General features: G+C 40.0%; 1 protein-coding gene across 3 annotated transcripts in view; it reads left to right on the top strand.

Moving 5' to 3' along the window:
- Positions 1-20,015, top strand: part of Zc3h12c (zinc finger CCCH-type containing 12C) — a 64,934-nt gene extending 44,919 nt beyond the window's left edge. For all 3 annotated transcript variants that reach the window (XM_057767153.1, XM_057767152.1, XM_057767150.1), the window contains exons 3-6: positions 802-941; positions 8,936-9,170; positions 12,009-12,115; positions 12,684-20,015. In XM_057767153.1, the coding sequence (XP_057623136.1) occupies positions 802-941; positions 8,936-9,170; positions 12,009-12,115; positions 12,684-14,080 (1,879 nt within the window). In that variant the 3' untranslated portion in view covers positions 14,081-20,015. The remainder of the gene's footprint in view (positions 1-801; positions 942-8,935; positions 9,171-12,008; positions 12,116-12,683) is intronic.

Genomic DNA, 20,015 nt, shown 5'->3' with positions numbered 1-20,015 from the left:
AATTACCAGAACAAAAGGTGTAAGTGAGCTGGTGCAGGTAAATGCTAACAGAGTAGCCGCACTGGCACCGCTGGTCCAGTTCTGAATGCCCTGTAGCTACCATTGATCTTGTCTCCCACAGTGGTGTTGGGCAGAATTTAGGGTGTAGGACATAAAGTATTTGTGAATGTTCTCTCATTTTAAAAGCATTGGTATTATTGTACACCCTCACCTTTGTGCATGTTGTTTTTTATTTTTACAACATTTTGTGTATTAATTTACCTACCTCAGCTTTATGCATTACTTAGCCATTAGACGAAATATATAATTAAAATTCTTTGGAAAGACAAATACTTTAGAAAATGGTAATGTTTTCCACTGGTTTTTATTTATTTGAGTGTGTGTGTGTGTGTGTGTGTCTGTGTGTATATCTGTGTGTGTCTGTGTATCAGTGTATGTTTATGTGTGTCTGTATGTCAAGTTTCTCTATTTTTTACTGAAATTCTTCTTGTTGAATACTTTTTTTACGCTTCCATCAACAAAAGTAACTTGCATCTTTTTGGTTAGTCGGCCCTTGTAGTCTAACACTATCTCACGTTTCTCTGTTGCCGACATTGTCTGTTTTCTTTTTCACACATATTTTGATTTTTTAACCAAGTTAATTGATGTCAACTGCTTTAATTTTTCCAAGTTGTATTACTTTACATTAAATTTCAACTTTATTACTGTTGTTGCAATTACTTGACTGTTTCTGTTCATAAACTTGTATTTAGGTTTTGTTGTGCTTTAAGTATAATTTATTAAATAATAATAATTTTTCAGCCATGGAAACAAAGAAGTATTCTCCTGCCGAGGAATAAAATTGGCAGTGGATTGGTTTTTGGAAAGAGGCCACAAAGATATTACGGTTTTTGTTCCTGCTTGGAGAAAAGAGCAATCCCGACCTGATGCTCTCATCACAGGTAAGCTCATTTGCAAGTGGCTGTTTGTGCCCATGACATCCCCATGCAGGTGCCTGAAACTCTGGGGCTTCTCTGTCTGTTTCTGCTTACTCTAGCTATGTGACTACTGCCATTGTCTTGAATGAAACCTTTTTTATTTGCCAGTTTGAAATGATGTAATTATATTAACTAAAAACTGTATGCATCAGTGACCTTTCTGTTATATAATTATATTAACTAAATACTGCATGCATTCATGACTTCTGTTGCTGTGATAGACATGATGATGGAGCGAAGCTGGCAGCAGGAGCAACTCCAAGGTCCCATCTCAGACTGAGCGCAGTATGCAGAGAGCACAGTGGGATTGGCAGGAGTCTTTGGAAACTTCAAAGCCCACCCCCAGTGACACACCTCCTCCAGCAAAGCCATGCCTTCTAGTCCTTCCCAAACAGTTTCACCCACTGGAGACCTTATGGGGACCATTCTCATTCAAATACCACAGCTATGTATAAGTCGGATGTTTTTCATTGATGTGGAAACATTGACATCGAATTTTATAAAGTTCTCACTCTCTGAGAAATTCTTAGTAGATCTGTTCTAGCTGTGGCGTTCACTCCATAGTACTTGGAAAAGCACACTGAAGCTCTTCAGAAACCATGTTTGTCGTCTCTATGAAATTAGCCTAGGTAGCTGTCAAGTTCTAGTGGCTACAGGGCATAAAAGGCCTGGCAAGACCCTGGTGTATGTGATTCAGCCAAAAAAAGGAGGAAATTACCAGAACCCAGAAATACATTTACTTTTGCATTATTTTGTCCATTTTTAAATGTATGGGTTTGAGGCAAACATGCCTTCCTTAACCGTTCATTCTTGTTGAACATTTGATTCAGTCATACTGACTTCCAGGGAGTACCCAGTCCTTCTTCTCTCTCACCCAAAACCCATGAGAGCAGAACTAGAGAACTTTCCAGAGGAAGGGAAGGGTGGAAGGAATAAAGGAGACCGAGACCATGCCTCCAGTGAGAAAGATTATCTCAAGGTTTTCTTTTATCTGATATCATGAAGGCAATGTTAAATAGGTTGAGGCGAGTTGGCAAGCATTGGTGGGGGCTTGAGCCATGGGTTCTGTCAGGTCCAAAAGGAACTGAGGACAGATGGCTGTCTATGGTGTCTATTAGCTTACCAAAGTGCTTGCTGGTCTCCAGGATCACTCAGGCCCTGGGGATCTTCTCACCCCACCCTCTCCCCTAAACTTCTGCAGCTCTTGGGCTTCCCTTCCTCCAGCATCTCATTCAATTTCTGCCATGAATTCTCTTGGCCCCCTCTCTTTTGCCTCTCTCTCTCTCTGCTCTCTGTTTTTCTTCTTCTCTTGCTGCCCTCCTCCCCCATGGCCTTATTTGGCCTACTGCCTTTCCCCCTGCTCTAGACTCCTCCAGATGCCTCTGGCTGTACCCCCCCTCAAGTCTACAGTAAAAACCTTCCCCTCAACCATACCTTGGAGGGTCATGTTCTCCCTCTATTTAGGCCCCATGTAGCTATGTCAAACTACAGAGTGGAATGCCCATGCGATCCAGCAAAAAGAACAAAAATGGTGAAATAACTCTAGAAAAAAAAATAATTTTCTTGTATTCTTACCTTATGCCCTGTAATAATAAATGTTACATCATTGAAGAATAAGTTGTCAAAATTAAATCATCAGAGATTGTAGTCTTTGAGGTGGGAAGGGGAACAACCTTTCTAAATTTAGAAATTTTAGAAGTGATGTGAGGGAAAAAAATAATGTAATTAAAGCAAATTTCAATTTCAGCCTCTTGGTGGCTTTCTTAAAGCTAAGTGTCTATTGATCACATTTAAAATACCCTTACAAGCCGGGCGGTGGTGGTGCACGCCTTTAATCCCAGCACTTGGGAGGCAGAGGCAGGCGGATCTCTGTGAGTTCGAGGCCAGCCTGGTCTACAAGAGCTAGTTCCAGGACAGGCTCCAAAGCTACAGAGAAACCCTGTCTCAAAAAATCCAAAAAATAAATAAATAAATAAATAAATAAATAAATAAATAAACCCTTGCTATTAAGAATTCACACAAATTAACAAACACAAAGCTGTTTCTAACATGTAAAGAATAAAGTGGTTGGAATGAACAATTCACAAGAACCAAATAAGGAAAAAGTTCAACCTCAGTAGTCAAAAATATACAAATCTAGACAATTACTACTTTCCATCCATCAAATTCACATTAACAGCTAATATTCAGTGCTTTGAGGAAGCCGCTCTTACACCCAGGAAGTACAGATCACCACCACCACCCTCAAATATGTTTATCTTAAAATGTTGATACTACTGTATCAACTTCATTCAAAGTTTTTGAAGTTTGGGTCAGATAAGGTCAACTGTGAGGTAAAAATATTAAATGGATGCTTCTAGAAATTAACAGGTCATAAATTTAAAATTGCACAGTGTTTTGAGTCATGTGATGAAATACTGTGTTATCCTACACTGTCCCATCTAGGAAAGGAATCCTCCCTTTGTGCAGCATCTCCAACCTCTAGGTGCTACTCTATGCCCCAACCATTGCCTGGCAGCCCTCTAGGACAAGCAGATCATCTATTGCAATGCTTATGCATAAGTAGCTCTTATTTCATTTAGTAGTAGCCTAAAGATAAAGGTTACTAACAGTTTGGGTGTCGCCACAGAAAAGCTGTAAAGTAAAACCTTTAAGGGAAAAGGTAGGACTTTTCAAATTTATAAAGAAGGAAAAAGTATGTGCTGAGGTTGCTGGGTCATGTAGTGCCATAAAATATTCTGAGAAAGGTCATGTCCAGCATCATTTTTAACAGTATATTGTTTCAATCGTTCCATTTCTGTCCTGGCTCATTTTATGTCAAATTGACACCAGCTAGCTTCTTTTGGGAAGAGGGGACCTCAGTTCAGGAAATGCTCCAACTAGATCAACCTGTAGCAAGCCCGTGGAGCACTTCTTTGATTGATGATTGATGTGGGAGGGTCAGCTCACTGTGGGTAGTACCACCTGGGCTGGGGCGTTATAAGCAAACAAACTGATCAAGCTACAGGGAACAGGAGCAAACCAGTAAGTGGCATGCCTCTATGACTTCTTTGAATTATGGGCTGTAAACTAAGATTAAATAACCCTTCCTCCCCAGGCTGCTTTTGTTCATAGTGTTTATCAACAGTAGAAAATCTAAGACATGTTTATTATAATTTAATTTTGCTATGCCTAATTTAAAAATTGAGTTATCAAAGATGTGTATGTAAAGGATATATATATATATGATTCTGTACTGTCTGTGTTTTCACCTGTTCTGGGGGTGGGGTGTCTTGCAGTCTTTCCCAGTGAATAAGGGAGAGTGATTGCTATGCTCTTAGATTTTTCAAGTTCCCCTTTAAGGAATGAATCCCATAAAAATAAGAAGGGATGTAGGTAAAGGTTTAGATCCAAAAAGTCAATGTAGTATTACTTTCAATAGAAGGAAAATGAAAACCAATTGTATATTCATTAGAATAGTTCAGTAAATTAGAATATTCCTCAATGGCACAATATTTAGGCAGAATTTGTGTGTGTGTGTCTGTAGGTGTGTGTAGGTGTGTAGGTATTCTCATCACTGTCTGTCCATCCTGTGACCAGAGGTCAGCATTGGGTGTCCTCCTCTATTGTTTGTGCTTTCTATCTTGTCTGGAAGCTCGAATGGCAAGCCATTGAACTACTCTGTTCCGTCTGTCCGTGTTTTCCTGGCACTGGAATTGTAGATGCATGCCACCATGTCATCTTTTATATGGGTTACAGGAATCTGAACTGCTGAAACTTTGAACTCAGGTCTTCACTGTGCACCAAACACTTTACCCACTTAGCCATCTCCCCAGCCCCTAGACAGTTTTTTACAGAATATAGTATTACATAAGACTCATGCTCTTTATTGTATATGGATGTATATAAACTTGTGGTTTTTATTGTTTTTACATGTATGGTTTATATATACACGTAAGTATGCATATATATATAAACAGAAAAATTACAGAAAATGATTTAAAGGAAATATGCCAAAATGTTAAATAATCTAAGTTGTGTTTTTATGGGATGTTTATTTCTCCCTATTTCTTTGTATTTTACTTTCTTAATTTTTTCATAAGTACCTTAAAATACTTAGATAAGCAGTGGCAGGGTATGATAAATTAAACTCAAATGAAAAGACAACAGCTGGGCATCAGGACACACATCTGCCATCCCAGAATTGGGAGACTGAGACAGGAGGATCTCAGGTTAGTCTGGGCTACTTAGCAAGACCCTATCTGAAAAAATAAAATAAAGGAACAGCGATGTTGAATTGTGCAGATGTCTTTTGTGCTTCTTGAGGAAGGAAGATATGAGATCAAGAAAGGAAATAAGAATCTACCGGTTTGGGTCATGGCAGAGTCCAGGGAAAAGTTCCAGCATGCCAGGCCGCAGAAGACGTCAGAGTGCCAGTTACTTTGTAAAGTGGTGAAATGATAATCAGAGTCTTTCAAGTGTTTTCTTTCCCTAAGTAATACTTTTCTTGACTAAAGCCACCAAGCACATACTCTGTGGTGAATGGAATAGTTCAGTACGCTTTCACCAGGTTTAAATAAATAAATAAGGCATACATTAAAATTTTCAGAGTCATGGGTTCAGCCTAGCAGTTTTGCTAATCTTCTATTCACTTAATAAATACTTAACATGCACTGGCTATGTTAACTTACTATCTTATATACTAAAGTTGCATTTTTAAGCTGGAATTATCTATGTGTCATCTAACATTTTTTTCAGCCTTACAAACTGTTTCATAAGCACAAGTTAAACAAGCGATGGTGGCTTAGGCTGTTCGTTTCCTCTGCCAGCTTCTTCAGGTTCAAAGCGGACAAACATTTCTTGGGAAATAGAGGCCCATGAGTTACTCAGGAGCAAGATAGAGGGAATGAGTAGAAACTTCAGAGTCTGCACCCTTTAGTGGTTCCTTATTCCTGCATTCCATAGACATTCATTGAGTATCTTCTAATGTGCTTCATGCGCTGGGCACTAATGAATACAGAGACGAATGAGACAGAGCACTGGAGCATGCTGGATTCTGTTATTGAATTTGGACTTTAGCACTGGTTTTCTGTGAATTTTAAAGAGATCAACAATTGCATGTGATTGAAATACATTCAAGTTAGGTTGAAGAGCATGGTCCATGTGTTGTAATATGAGCGGCAGGGCTGCGTCCCCGGCACCCAGCCGCCCGCATGGCTAACTTATGCCCTGAAATAATTACACGGAAACTGTATTTTTTTAATTACTGCCTGGCCCATTAGCTCCAGCCTCTTATTGGCTAGCTCTTACATATTGATCTAACCCATTTCTAATATTCTGTGTAGCACCATGAGCTGGCTTACCAGGAAAGGTCTTAATCTGCGTCTGTCTGGAGTGGGAGAATCATGGCGACTCATTGACTCGGCTTCTTTCTCCCAGCATTCTGTTCTGTTTACTCCACCCACCTAAGGGCTGGCCTATAAATGGGCCAAGGCAGTTTTTTTATTAAATGAAAGTAACTCTCCATCATTTCCCCTTTTTTTGTTTAAACAAAAAAGAAAGGCGTTAACTTTAACATAGTAAAATTACATATAACAAAATGGTTATCAAGCAAGAATTACAGTTACAATATTTAATCTATTTTATCTTTTATCATAACTAAGGAAAACTATAATTATCTATCCATTCTTTAACTCCATCAAAGACTCCAGAAGGATATAATATTACCTAAGTAAACAAGAAATAAGAAACTTTAAACTCTAGAAATGACAGAGACATCTCGCTGCCTGGACAGTCACCCAAAGTTCTTTTGTACCGTTGGGGCATCCATCTTTGGCCTTCAGGCCCATAGTATCCAGCAGACTCTTCCATGAAGCAGGAAATTTTAAAGACAGTTCAGTCATTTACTGCTGTGTCCTGTAGAATGTCTCGTAGACTCTTTCATGAATCAGGAACCCCGAAAGATCATCTCACCTTTAGGCAAGTTCAGCAGTCCTTTTTTTGTGGGTTCTCTGTGTCTAGTTTATGCAACAGTCCAGGCAAGAGCAGTTTCTTGCCCAAATGGCTATCATACTCCATAAGGAGCCTCTTCAATGCCCATCTTCCTCTTGAAGTAGATTGGTACTGCCAGGAGCAGACGTGTCTCATTGTCATGAAAAGCCCTAAGTTATTAAAATATTTTAAATGCCATGTTCTGTAGTCTTTGAAAGATATGAAGAATGCCTATCTAATTGAAATATATCTCTATATATCTAGAAAATCTAACTAACATGACTATAAGTTTGACTATTATTGATGATTATCCATTAGCAACCTATATTTCCTAATTATACATTACATTTTTAAATGAACTACATAATCACAATACCTTAATCAAGATCAGAAATACATATACACATAACAAAATTGACCTTAAAATCCAAACCAATGTGTGTCCTTTTTAAGCCCTCTCAGGTTTTACGTGGAGTTCATTAGCACGTTGGGTGCCACTCTGTTGTAATATCTGCGGCGGGGCTGCATCCCCAGCACCCAGCCGCCCGCATGGCTAACTTATGCCCTGAAATAATTACACGGAAACTGTATTTTTTTAATTACTGCCTGGCCCATTAGCTCCAGCCTCTTATTGGCTAGCTCTTACATATTGATCTAACCCATTTCTAATATTCTGTGTAGCACCATGAGCTGGCTTACCAGAAAAGGTCTTAATCTGCGTCTGTCTGGAGTGGGAGAATCATGGCAACTCATTGACTCGGCTTCTTTCTCCCAGCATTCTGTTCTGTTTACTCCACCCACCTAAGGGCTGGCCTATAAATGGGCCAAGACAGTTTTTTTATTAAATAAAAGTAACTCTCCATCATCCATGGGTGGAGGGGAGCTTCCTGGCCCCTCTTCATATGTTAACTAGTTCGCTCTTTCCAGCCTGCCCACAGCATTTCAGAAACAAAGAAGCAGGTTCAGTGAGATTGTGATTTCCTCATGTGAAGTTTAGCAAAACTTGAGTTTTATGCATGAGTGCTTATTCTGACACCCACATTTCCACCTCTAGTCCATTCTAAACTCCAGTGACCACTGAACTCATAACACATACCGCAAGAAAACAGGTAGTAACTATCTGTAGAATTTTTGGTGGATTTTTGAAAATTATTAGGTGACATTTATTACCACATTCCAGAGGACAGGGTGCAGAACATGTGGCGCCATATTTGTACCAGCACCGCTGCCCCACTGCCTTGTTCTTGTGGGCCTGTATTTCAAGTGTTTCTTTTGTTCCCTTCATTACAGCTTCAGATTCTTTAGCCACCACCTCTTCTATTTAGGAAAAATAAAAACTACAACACACTCACAGATGAGAGAAAGTACCTGTTGCTCAGAAGGGAGTCAGCATAGCAGCTCAGTGTGAGCCCTATGGTGCAGAACCTCAGCTGTGACGTCACACTGGTGCTGCTGATGTGCCCTGTGGGGCAGAGCCTCAGCTGTGACGTCACACTGGTGCTGCTGATGTGCCCTGTGGGGCAGAGCCTCAGCTGTGACGTCACACTGGTGCTGCTGACTCCAGCTCCAAAGCTTTTATGACTGAAAGTTCTAAAAGTCTTGTTGAGAGTTATCGATTATGCTGTGTCCATCTACTGTGTGATTTGTAATCTCTACGTTCCCGTTCCTATAAAAAACTCTCACCAGGAAGCTGGAATAAAGCTCAATGGTTAAGAGCATTTGTTCTTATAGAGAACTTGGTTTGTTTCCCAGCACCCAGATGGCACTCACAACCGTCTGTAAAAACAGTTTCATGGGATATAATAACCTCATCTGACCTCTGTGGGCACCAGACACACACGTGGTGCACCAACCTACATCAAGCAAAAACACTCATCCACAAAATAAATACTTAGATATTCTTTTTTTTAAAAAAAAAAAAAAAAGCCTCTGATTATATGAAAGTCACCATGTATTTACTCCTGAATTTCTACCCTGTGTTATTGCAGACCAGGAAATTCTGCGGAAACTAGAGAAGGAAAAAATCCTGGTATTTACACCTTCCCGGCGCGTCCAAGGCAGACGAGTGGTATGCTATGATGACCGGTTCATCGTGAAGCTGGCCTTTGAGTCTGATGGTATAATTGTGTCCAATGATAACTACAGAGATTTGGCGAATGAGAAACCAGAATGGAAGAAGTTCATAGATGAACGGTTATTAATGTATTCCTTTGTCAATGACAAGTAAGTAAGCCAACTGTCATAAGCCATAGTTGCATTAATACCTTTCCCGTTTTCCCACTGACCAGCCCTGAGACTGGTTTCTTCTGATGGCAGTTTCCTCTTCTTCCTGAGGAGAGCCAAAATGGAACACTTGTGCTATAGGGGGCAAGTGTGAGCTTTGTGCCCTTCCCTGAGTTGCTAGCACAGTACCTGAGGCCAAAGAAGCTTCTTAGAGTGTCTGAGGGATCTGGCTGACAAAACATCTATACCACCCCCCCCCACCCAAAAGCCTGTCAAGTCAACTTAACGCATGATAACTTACATTTTAAAGTTGTGTTACCGAGGAAGACTGCGGTCGTGATCTCAGCCTTCAAGTTGAAAGATAAGTGACGTAAGCAAGCCCGAGTACCAGCACATGTGGAAGAGGGTTACCTGTGGTCAGTGTGAACCCAAAAGGAGTTTATTTTCTTACCTGATTAATTCACAAAGACATGAATACTTACGCTATTAAACATGCATAAAACCTGGGACCAGAGAGATGGCTCAACAGTTAAGAACACTGGCTGCTTTTCTTGAAGGACCTAGGTTTAATTCTCAGCACCCACATGGCAGTTCACAACCATCTGTAACTCCAGTACCAGGGGATTCAGCACCTTCTTCTGACCTGCCCTGAACACTGCATGCACATCTGCATGCTGCACAGACATGCAGGCAAACCACCCATGCACAGAAAAGGAAAGATTACAAATTTGAAATTTATGAAAACTGTTGTACAATTTAGCAAAAGTGAGCAAAAGCTTAAAAATATGTTTATACTCCCAGCCTTGCATTATTCCTTAGAATATATTAATGAGGAAAACAAAAAGATCAGATAAGCTGATTTTTATATTTAGAATTAAAGAATTCCAAGACAACTAGACTAAGCACAGAGTAGAGAAACCAGTCCAGTTGCAATGCACACCTGCTGCAGTACTGCCCAGCTCTCCACTTGTGACGACTGAGAAGTGTGGAAAGTGGATATTTTGGCACACACATGTGAGCTCCACTATACAGGCTGAGACAGAAGAATAACAAATTCAGAGTGAGACTGTCAAGAGAAAAGAGGAGGGAAGAAACATGGAAAATATTTTTATTTAGCAATGCTAAGGAGGGAACCTGTGATCTCACTCAGGCTAGTCGTGTGTTCTACCACTGAACTACATCCCTAGCCTCTAGTTTTTCCTGGAATGTTGCCAGTGGCTTTTGTAATACTAGCACTATTTGCTAAGAGTTTTCTTTAGCCATTTTGATTGTTCCTCAAGAAGTTTTTATATTGTGCATATTCTCATTTTGTAGGTAAACACTTGGATTTATTTCAAGTTAGAACAAGGGTGTAACAAGTATTAGAATTTATTTCTGTGCATGATATGAATTCTTTCCTCCCTCTGATAGTTAACCCAACAAGAAGCTTGTGTCCTTAGATTCAGTTCCTTCCTTTAGTAGTAGGAACCAAAGCCAGGGCCTCACATGTATGTACTAGGCCAGCGCCCTGTCACTGGGTTACAGCCTCCATGGTTTTATTTCTTAGTCCTTTTGAGACACGGTCTCTAACTTATTTAGGCTGGCCTGGAATTCATTCTGTAGCCTAGGAAACCTGGACTTGCTGTCCTCTTGTCTTAACCTCCTCCCCTCTGCCAAATAACTAGGATTTCAGATCAGTGACCTAGATCTGACCTTTGTGTGTGTGTGTGTGTTGTTGTTGTTGTTGTTGTTCTTTTGTTGTTTTTTGAGATAGGGTTTCTCTGTGTAGCCTTGGCTGTTCTGGAACATGCTTTGTAGATCATGCTGGCCTCAATTTCACAAAGATCCACCTGCCTCTGCCTCCCAAGTTCTGGGATTAAAGGTGTGTGCTACCACCACCCTGCTCAGACCTGAACTTAAAAAAAAAAAAAAATTTCCTTCAGATGGGATCTTGTTCTGTTATCTAGATCGGGATCACAGGCGTACTCTGCCTCCTCACAACTCCTTTTTCCCATCTCAGCTGAGAAGCCATTGCTATAATGGGAAGAGAACAGACTTGAGAGTCCTGTGTAATTGAATCTTGACTTTGTAATTGGATGTTAGACACTCGTGACTTAGTTCATTTGAACCTAAGTTAGAATTATTGATTGATGTGTCAAATAGAGCTTTAAGTTGGAAATGTAGTAGTGTGTGCGGCACATCTGGTACATCTGGCATCAAGTGAGTCTCTGTCCTCACTGCTGCCCCTCCCCCTCCTTTCCCGTCCCAGCTGCTCCACAGCCCCCACCTGCCCTGCATTCCCTTGCAAGAATGGTGTTGATAGAGATCTCCTAAAATGCCCTGGTAATTATTATTCAAATCCTTGCAAACATCCCAAAACTGGAAGAAAAAGAAGAAAAAAAAAGCATTGTTAGGACATGCTGTGTCAAATTTATTTAAATCAAAACAGATACAGGTTCAGGAGAAAGCTGCACTTTATAGGAGAACTTGGACAGACACAGGTTAAGATTCTCCCTGGTAAGCCAGCTCGTGGTACTACACAGAATATTAAAAATGGGTTAGATCAATATGTAAGAACTAGCCAATAAGAGGCCGGAACTAATGGGCCAGGCAGTGTTTAAAAGAATACAGTTTCCGTGTAATTATTTTGGGACATAAGCTAGCCATGAGGGCGGCTGGGTGCCGGGGACGCAGCCCTGCCGCTCCTATTACAACAAGAACTTGATGTATTTTTGATCTTATAAATATTAGTCAAGACAATTGGATAAAAATTTCAAAAGAAAAGAGAATGAGTAACTATATCTTTAGGATTAAGTTAATCTTTTTGAGTGTCATTTTTTATTGTTGTCTCTGTGACAGGTTCATGCCCCCTGATGACCCTCTTGGAAGACATGGCCCAAGTCTGGATAATTTTCTGAGAAAGAAGCCCATCGTTCCTGAGCACAAAAAGCAACCTTGTCCATATGGTAACTGTCCTTATGAATACTTTCCATGCACCCTTAGAGCGCAATATTCTATTAAACTTGGACTAATGTCAATAAACACTGAAAAGTCTCAGATGGATACTATGTGCTTCTTTTGATTGTATTAAATTTAAGAATGTGTGTTAGCCTTAAAATTGTTTTTACCTGTTTGGGTTCAATACATGAATTTCTCTAAGTGAAAATATGGTCTGAAAATAGCTGTAATTCTATTTGAAGTTAGTGTTTATGGGAATGAATATTGGGGATTCTGTCTAGATACGAATAGATAAGCAGAGCTTTATCACATTGCAACATACAGTTGACTTCATAGCAGAATTTCCCACACAGTCGTAAAGACCTGGAAGAGGAGAGGCAGATGTGATCTGAGACATCAACTGAGTTCCTCCTTGCTCTCCATAGTAAGCGAGAATGCTGAAGAAGTGAGGAGCAGACTAGGACTTAGCCCATCTCCCTCTTCTGCCTTTCCTTCTCAAGTTCAGATAGGCGTGCCTCACTGACTGTGCAGGATCTCATGGCATGCTCCTTAGCCTAACTGATTTTATCTTCATAGGAAAGAAGTGCACCTACGGACACAAGTGCAAATATTACCACCCAGAAAGGGGCAGCCAGCCTCAGCGGTCAGTAGCTGATGAACTTCGTGCCATGTCTAGAAACACAGCAGCCAAAACTACAAATGAAGGAGGACTGGTAAAAAGCAACAGCGTTCCTTGTAGCACTAAGGTTGATAGCACTTCAGACGTTAAACGAGGTGCTCCAAAGAGGCAGTCAGACCCAAGCATAAGGACTCACGTCTACCAAGACATAGAGGAAAAGCTTCCCACCAAAAACAAATTGGAAACCAGGTCTGTACCTTCCTTAGTTAGTATACCGGCCACTCCTACTGCAAAACCCCAAAGCACTACATCTTTAAGCAATGGCCTTCCATCTGGAGTTCATTTCCCACCTCAGGATCAAAGACCACAGGGACAGTACCCTCCAATGATGATGGCAACCAAAAATCATGGAACGCCAATGCCTTATGAACAGTATCCAAAATGTGACTCTCCTGTTGACATTGGATATTATTCCATGTTGAATGCATATTCAAATCTGAGTATCTCAGGCCCCCGAAGTCCTGAAAGGCGTTTCTCATTAGACACTGACTATCGAGTGAATTCTGTAGCTTCAGACTGCAGCAGTGACGGGAGCATGAGCTGTGGGAGCAGTGACTCCTATGTGGGGTACAACGACCGGTCCTATGTCAGCTCTCCTGACCCACAACTGGAAGAGAATCTGAAGTGTCAACACATGCACCCTCACGGCCGCCTTAATTCCCAGCCCTTCCTGCAGAATTTCCATGACCCCTTAACCAGAGTGCAAAGTTACAGTCACGAAGAACCAAAGTACCATCCCAAGCCTCCCCTTCCGCACTTGGCTATGCATCTGCAGCACCCTGCTGTGGGTGCCCGGTCCAGCTGTCCCGGTGATTACCCCTCTCCGCCAAGCTCCACACACTCGAAGGCGCCACACCTCGGGAGGTCCCTAGTGGCCACGAGAATAGACAGCATTTCTGATTCTCGACTCTATGATAGTTCTCCTTCAAGACAAAGAAAGCCTTACTCACGCCAGGAAGGCCTAGGAAGCTGGGATAGGCCAAGCTACGGGATGGATGCCTACGGCTATCGGCAGACTTACTCCTTACCCGATAACTCCACACCCCCGTGTTACGAGTCAATCACCTTCCAGAGCCTGCCTGAGCAGCCGGAGCCCACCTGGCGAATCCCGTACTGTGGCATGCCACAAGATCCCCCGAGGTACCAGGACAACCGAGAGAAGATTTTTATCAATCTGTGCAACATCTTCCCCCCTGAACTTGTGAGGCTCGTCATGAAAAGGAATCCCCACATGACAGATGCTCAGCAGCTTGCCGCAGCCATCCTCGTGGAGAAATCCCAGCTGGGGTATTGAAAAGATGATGCATCTTTGTGGTGTGGACTAGTTTTTTGTTCAGCTCAGATGCTGAGGGAGGTTTGCTACAATAGCACATGTGATCTCCTTCTCAGCAAGGAGGTTATATAGTATCCATTTATGTGAACTACTGTATCATGGAATCTCTATGGAACCCCACTTGGTGGACACATCACGGGATTGCTTTACATTCAGACTTTTTAAAAAACAAAAAAAAACAAAAAAAAACCATTTCCTTTTTAAAGCTATACACTTGGCTGGAAGTTTCTCCAGTTTGATTTAATAGGTGTATCTGTGATCTTTGATATTCCTCTTTGGTGCATCAGGGGTTTATATGCAGCACTTTTTAATCCTTGTTTCCTGTCTTATTAACTTGGTGTTTGTCTGTCAACTGCAAGCAATTGCAGTACCTTCCAAATGTGGAGGTACTGGACTAGATCTGGCCAACGATTTCCTCAAGCCAAGCTTAACTAGAATCCTTTACAGCTTTTTAAGTTATTTTTATTTGGGGAAAGTGGGCTTCTTTGTGCTATAATCATTATTTATAGAAACAAAGATATACTATAGCACTGACTTTATATTTTAAACGAAATGTAAGTTACCAGTTATATTAAAATGGGTAATAGTATATATTAGAAAGATTTCCAGTATGGCACTTTTTACTATTTTATTTTTGTTTGAAGGTTTCCTGTTAAGAAAATTAGTTAATTTTAAATGGTCAATTTAAAAGAAAGCAGATGCAATCAATGGAAAAATGTTTCCATTTTCTTTTTTATGAATAAGGCAAAAGCCGTAACTATTACAGGTTAAAGCTTTGTTTTCCAGTTGAAATGTGCTTCTTGGCAGTAGAGATGAGACTGAAGGCCTAGCTTTCCATTCACGTATGTTCTTAATGTCTGTCTGTGGGAGGCACGATACTGGATGAATAACCTTTCACAGTACTTGCCTGTTTTTAATGAATCTAAGTATTCTCAATGCAACTTTTATATTTAATACACTCTAGCTTTCCTGCTCTTTATCAAGGCTGGCCTGAGGTGGTCTGATGTGTTGAGGAGATGCAACATTTATTGATACTGCACTATAGAAATGGCAATGGGGAACTTGTAAATGGTAACTTTGAATTTTTGTAATATATTGTATATTTTCCATTTTCCTGAAGGTAGTTTTTTGGGGGCCTATTATATTATTGAGGCCAGACTCTTGCCACAAATAGTGTAGTTTTAGATACAGACTAAGGTCTGTTCTGGTATTAGTAAGGGATATTTCTGGTTGCAAAGTCACGGGGTTTGCTTGCTGTAGTGACGCTTCTGAGGATTGGAAGATGGGTTCACGATCAGAGCAGACAGTGTTGCGCTGGACAGAATTTGAGCCTGAGTCACTTAGTGTAAAGGACAAGTCCAGCTCTGTTCCTGTCATCAGCCTGGGCGCTCTGGTCTGGATGGTCCTGTAACCTAAGAGAAGCAAAACCCTGAAAACCAGAAAGTACCTTTTACTGTTGATACAAATTGTATCTTTTTAACAATAAGAACTATTTTGATTTGTAGATCTAGTTAAAAACACAAATGTGTAACTATAATTAGACTTTTGGGCAACATTTTATCCCCTATTTAAATACAAAATTTTAAAGTAAAATTGAAGTCTAGAATAGGATAGAAAATAAAAGTAACAATTAAGGTAAATAAAGGTGTCTGTCTTAGTTTTATATATTAAAATATATTAAATAAATTTATTGGCATTTTCTTTCTCCTAAAACTTACCTAGTGTGAACTTAACTTAAAATAAAGATAAAATGCTGCCTGAAAATAACGTCCAAGCATCTTCGACTAGGATAACATTTTCACTACTTGTGTGACACTGTGTGTTGCATGGAGTAGGATTTGGGTACACAGTAAATGCTTCTAAACGGCATTGTGCATATTAGCATATCCAATAATCTGAACCATGTTCAGCAAACTTAATTCAGGAAAGTGCTGTTCTACAGTTACTGCTCTTGTGTTGCAGTGAGTGTGGCGCACATCTTTCCCAAGACTGATGCGGATAGCACCACCCCAGCCATTTCGAGTGGCGTCTGTCTGAGAATGGCGGCTGACTTGGGCGACTGTCCTTGATTCTGTCAGTCATTAGCTGAAGGACAGGTTGAATTATGGAGGCTAAGAGTGCCAAAAACAGGGTTGCAAATGTGGGGTTCCTTTTACCCAGGCGTAGTGTGAGTTAGAGTAGGAAGTCGCTTCAGATAAACCTGTCACTTCTGCTTCATTTTAGCACTGTGATTATTTGGAAATGGGCAAACTTGACTAAAATAATGTGAGACTTTAGGTAAGAAGGATATAACTTTTAAAATTTGGCTTTGTAATGATTTTAGCTGACTAGCTGCCCTCTTTTTCATCTTTAATATAACCCCTGCCAGTGTCTATCAAGGAGTGGGTAGCTCTAACCCACCCACACCTCCATTTCTCAGTACTATTAGCTGTGTGCTAAGGAAAGGTCTCCTTAGGACAAGAGGACAGTCTTAAATGAAGCACCAGCGTCACTTGCAGAGTTGAACATATTTGGCAGACTTTAGCTACATCAAATTCTCAAGTAATAAGTAACAGGAGTCTGTTATCAAGTTCATAGCTGATCATAAACCTTAATTTTAGCAAAAAATATTTCTTCCCAATTGCTAATTCCTATTTACCAGACTTTCTAAAATAAATAAATAAACAACCTGGAAATGGTGTGTTAATAAGTACTAAGAAAGTCAGAATTGGTCAGCTGGTAAAAAGGACTCAGACTGGAATACTCTGCCCCTGAATAGTAGACAGTTGACTGTGCTTTGTGCAGTGATTAGCAGTTCGTTTGTCCCCGTGTCTTAGTCCAGAGGGATTAGTACCTAACTGGCCAAAATGGCCTTAGCACTTCCTCTGTTCTTGCATGTAATACAGATGTTTTCAGTCTTGTTATCCTAATGGGAATTTGTCACTGACCTACACAGTGAAAGTCATGGTCACCAGTATAAAATATTTGACACTGGTGGAAGCTTGAATTTTGTGTTTTTATGAAAATACATTTATGAGACTATGTAATATACCTAAAGAGGGTGTTTTATATATACACATATTTGTTATGAAGTATTAAAAATAGGGGGTTGTTTAATGGATAGCATTTTCCTGGTTGAACTGTTTCTTTGAGTTGTATGACCAAGTCTAGGGTCTATTTGAACATAAGATTCAGAACCACTTACATGGAAAGAAACACTTGGTTGGTTTTATTCTTGGTATTTTAAAGATTATTTTGATAATTTTAATAGAATGTGTAATTTTTAAATACACAAAAAGTAGTATTGATTATACAAATGATTATTTAACATGTCTTTTATGGATGTATCTATATGTATATAGATAGTAATATATTTATAAAACAAATATACTTTATGTTGTATTTTTCAGTTTATAATAGACATGGGGATGACTCCGTGTGTGTGTGTGTGTGTACATGTACATGTATGTGTGTGTGCATGTACATGTATGTGTGTGTACATGTTTATACACATATCAATGTCTGGCTGGCTATCTGCTGTCTGCCTTTCTGTGTGAAAGCTGAGCTCCTTCCCCTGACTTGCTGGTATTTTCTCTGAAGTATATTTGATTTTCGTTCCTCCTTTCAATAGCCTGTTTCCTTAGTCAAGAGAAAACAGGAGGGACAGTTTTTATAGCTTCTCTTTGCCGGGTGGCTCTTCCAGCTCATTCATCTCTCATTCTTGGAGAATGCCTGACATCAAGCAAGATTACAGCTAGAGATAATGATTATGTTCCAAATATATTACAGTTGAAAACCCCAGCTGTGGTGTTAAAGTTTCAGGATACACACAAATGAATAAAATAAAGGATAGAAGATTAGTCACAAACACATCAGAATGCAAGGAAGTCAGGTACCTGTGTGTGAAAGCAAAGGCCCTTGTGTTGTTCTAGACACCTAGGAATTAAACCCTAGGTGATGTGCCAGCAGCTCCTTCTATGTAGGATCTGCTCTCAGAGAACAAACAGTCTCTTAAAAACTGTCACCCTTGCCTTTACAATGTAAAAGCCACAGGCAACATAGGGAGAAAAATGTGACTTTTTTAAATAAAAATTTATTTACAGAAACAAGCACCAGGCTAGTTTTTACCTGTGAGCCATTCCTGAGCCCTGACCTTGAGGGAGAAAGCCAGACATCCTATGCAGTAAGTTCTGGCATATGTTAATATAACAAGTACTAGCTATGTGTCTCAGAGGTCGCCTAGTAGTCACTGTGTCCTTCAGAAGATGATGTGTGATGGTCACTTAGCACACCCATCATTTTGGATGTTGCTTGTCTAACCAACAAAATATCTGCAAAGAGAGAAGAGTATGGAATTTTTCCTTGAGCTTTGAGTACTTATTTATGAATAAGATTCCTTTATCTTTTGTTTGTTAATGGCTTCATGGACCAAAAACAGTCTGTTTTAAAAACCTAGCCTATAATTTAGCCACAAATTTTTCAAAGATTGTATTCTTAGTTACATTTTTCTGTTGATTTTGTCTTCTGATACTCAACAGACCTGTTCTCCTTTACAAGTGGTTTTAAAGACTGACATACTGTAATTTCACAGTTTAGGAGTTTTCTGTAATATTTAAAGCAGAGTACTCTAACAGCTATAATGAGTGTATTTGTTACATTGTCACTCTTAATAAGAAACATGTATGTCTTCTTTCTCTGTCCAAATGCTCACCCTAGAGGTTTTAGACACTGTAGGGGCTGCCATGGGAGTGATGCTCTTAGGACCACCTGTGAGTCTGACTTGACTGGAGGTCACACTGTCGAGCATGCTCATTCCCAGTGCTTCATTCATGGACACAGCAATAACACTCTCTTCATAGGATTGTGAAGTAGCTATGGAAACCACCACCTACTTAGGTAGTCACACTTTCTTTTAAACTTGGATGCAGCTCTGGCTTTAACAGTGTTACTGTTTGTTCTCCAGTGCTCTCACCTCCTTGCCTGTTGCTCCTGTGAGGACAACACCATCATATTTAGACATGGCTTTTCCCCTGTGATCCTCAGTCCTTCAGATTTAATCACAATTTCAGGTTTTGACCATTTGGCAGTTGAGAATGTCTATGCATGTTTTCACTCTTTATAAATTTGTAAAGTTTAATTTCATAAACCATGTACTGACTTTCTATCCAGGTATTTCAGATCAACAACAGATGTTTCCCAGCAAAGCTTTTACCACTTCTCTCTAAAGCAGCTGCTGTCTCGCAGGGAAAAGAAACCCAGTGGTTGTTTTGTAAGTATATACACACATATTTGTCTATGTGTGTGTGTGTATATATATATAGATAGATAGATAGATATAGATAGATATTAGATAGATAGATATGTATTTAGATTTTCCCTAGGTTTTTTAAATTACTGATTTTCTACCTTCTGTTAAATACCCACGAATGGTCAAATACTACAGATATGGTACACCCTCTCTGTCAGCCCTCCTTCCCCTCCCGACTATAACTGTATGCTGGTAGAGAATTTCCTTATTGGTCCTTCAAGCTTTTCTTACAGGAAAAATAAGGTAAAGAATATCTTTAGAGCACCCATTTTATAAATGTATTATTCTGTTTATCACTTTCTGTCCTGTGTGTTTCTGTAATGGGGTTTTACAATCCCCAAAGCAGTGGAAACAACTATTCGATTCTGCTGTAGAGGGGGAAATACTAAATACTATTTTTTCCTGTGATAGGTTGTTGTTTCATGAAGAAATTGATCTCATATGACAGCATAGATGCTAACTAAACAAAGCATTTTCCTCCTCTGGTCCCCTGGCTTGCCTGAATTGTGTGGTTAATGACATTGGGGCTTCTCTGTAGGATGTGCACATGTTCCGCATCAATGTAAATGTTAGAGCCACAACTAATTCCTATTAAACTGAAATTAAATG

This window comes from Chionomys nivalis, chromosome 4 (genome assembly GCF_950005125.1).
Source record: "Chionomys nivalis chromosome 4, mChiNiv1.1, whole genome shotgun sequence".
Lineage (NCBI taxonomy): Eukaryota > Metazoa > Chordata > Mammalia > Rodentia > Cricetidae > Chionomys > Chionomys nivalis.
Note: the sequence above shows the minus strand (reverse complement) of the source record. Positions and strands in the feature narration are given on the sequence as shown.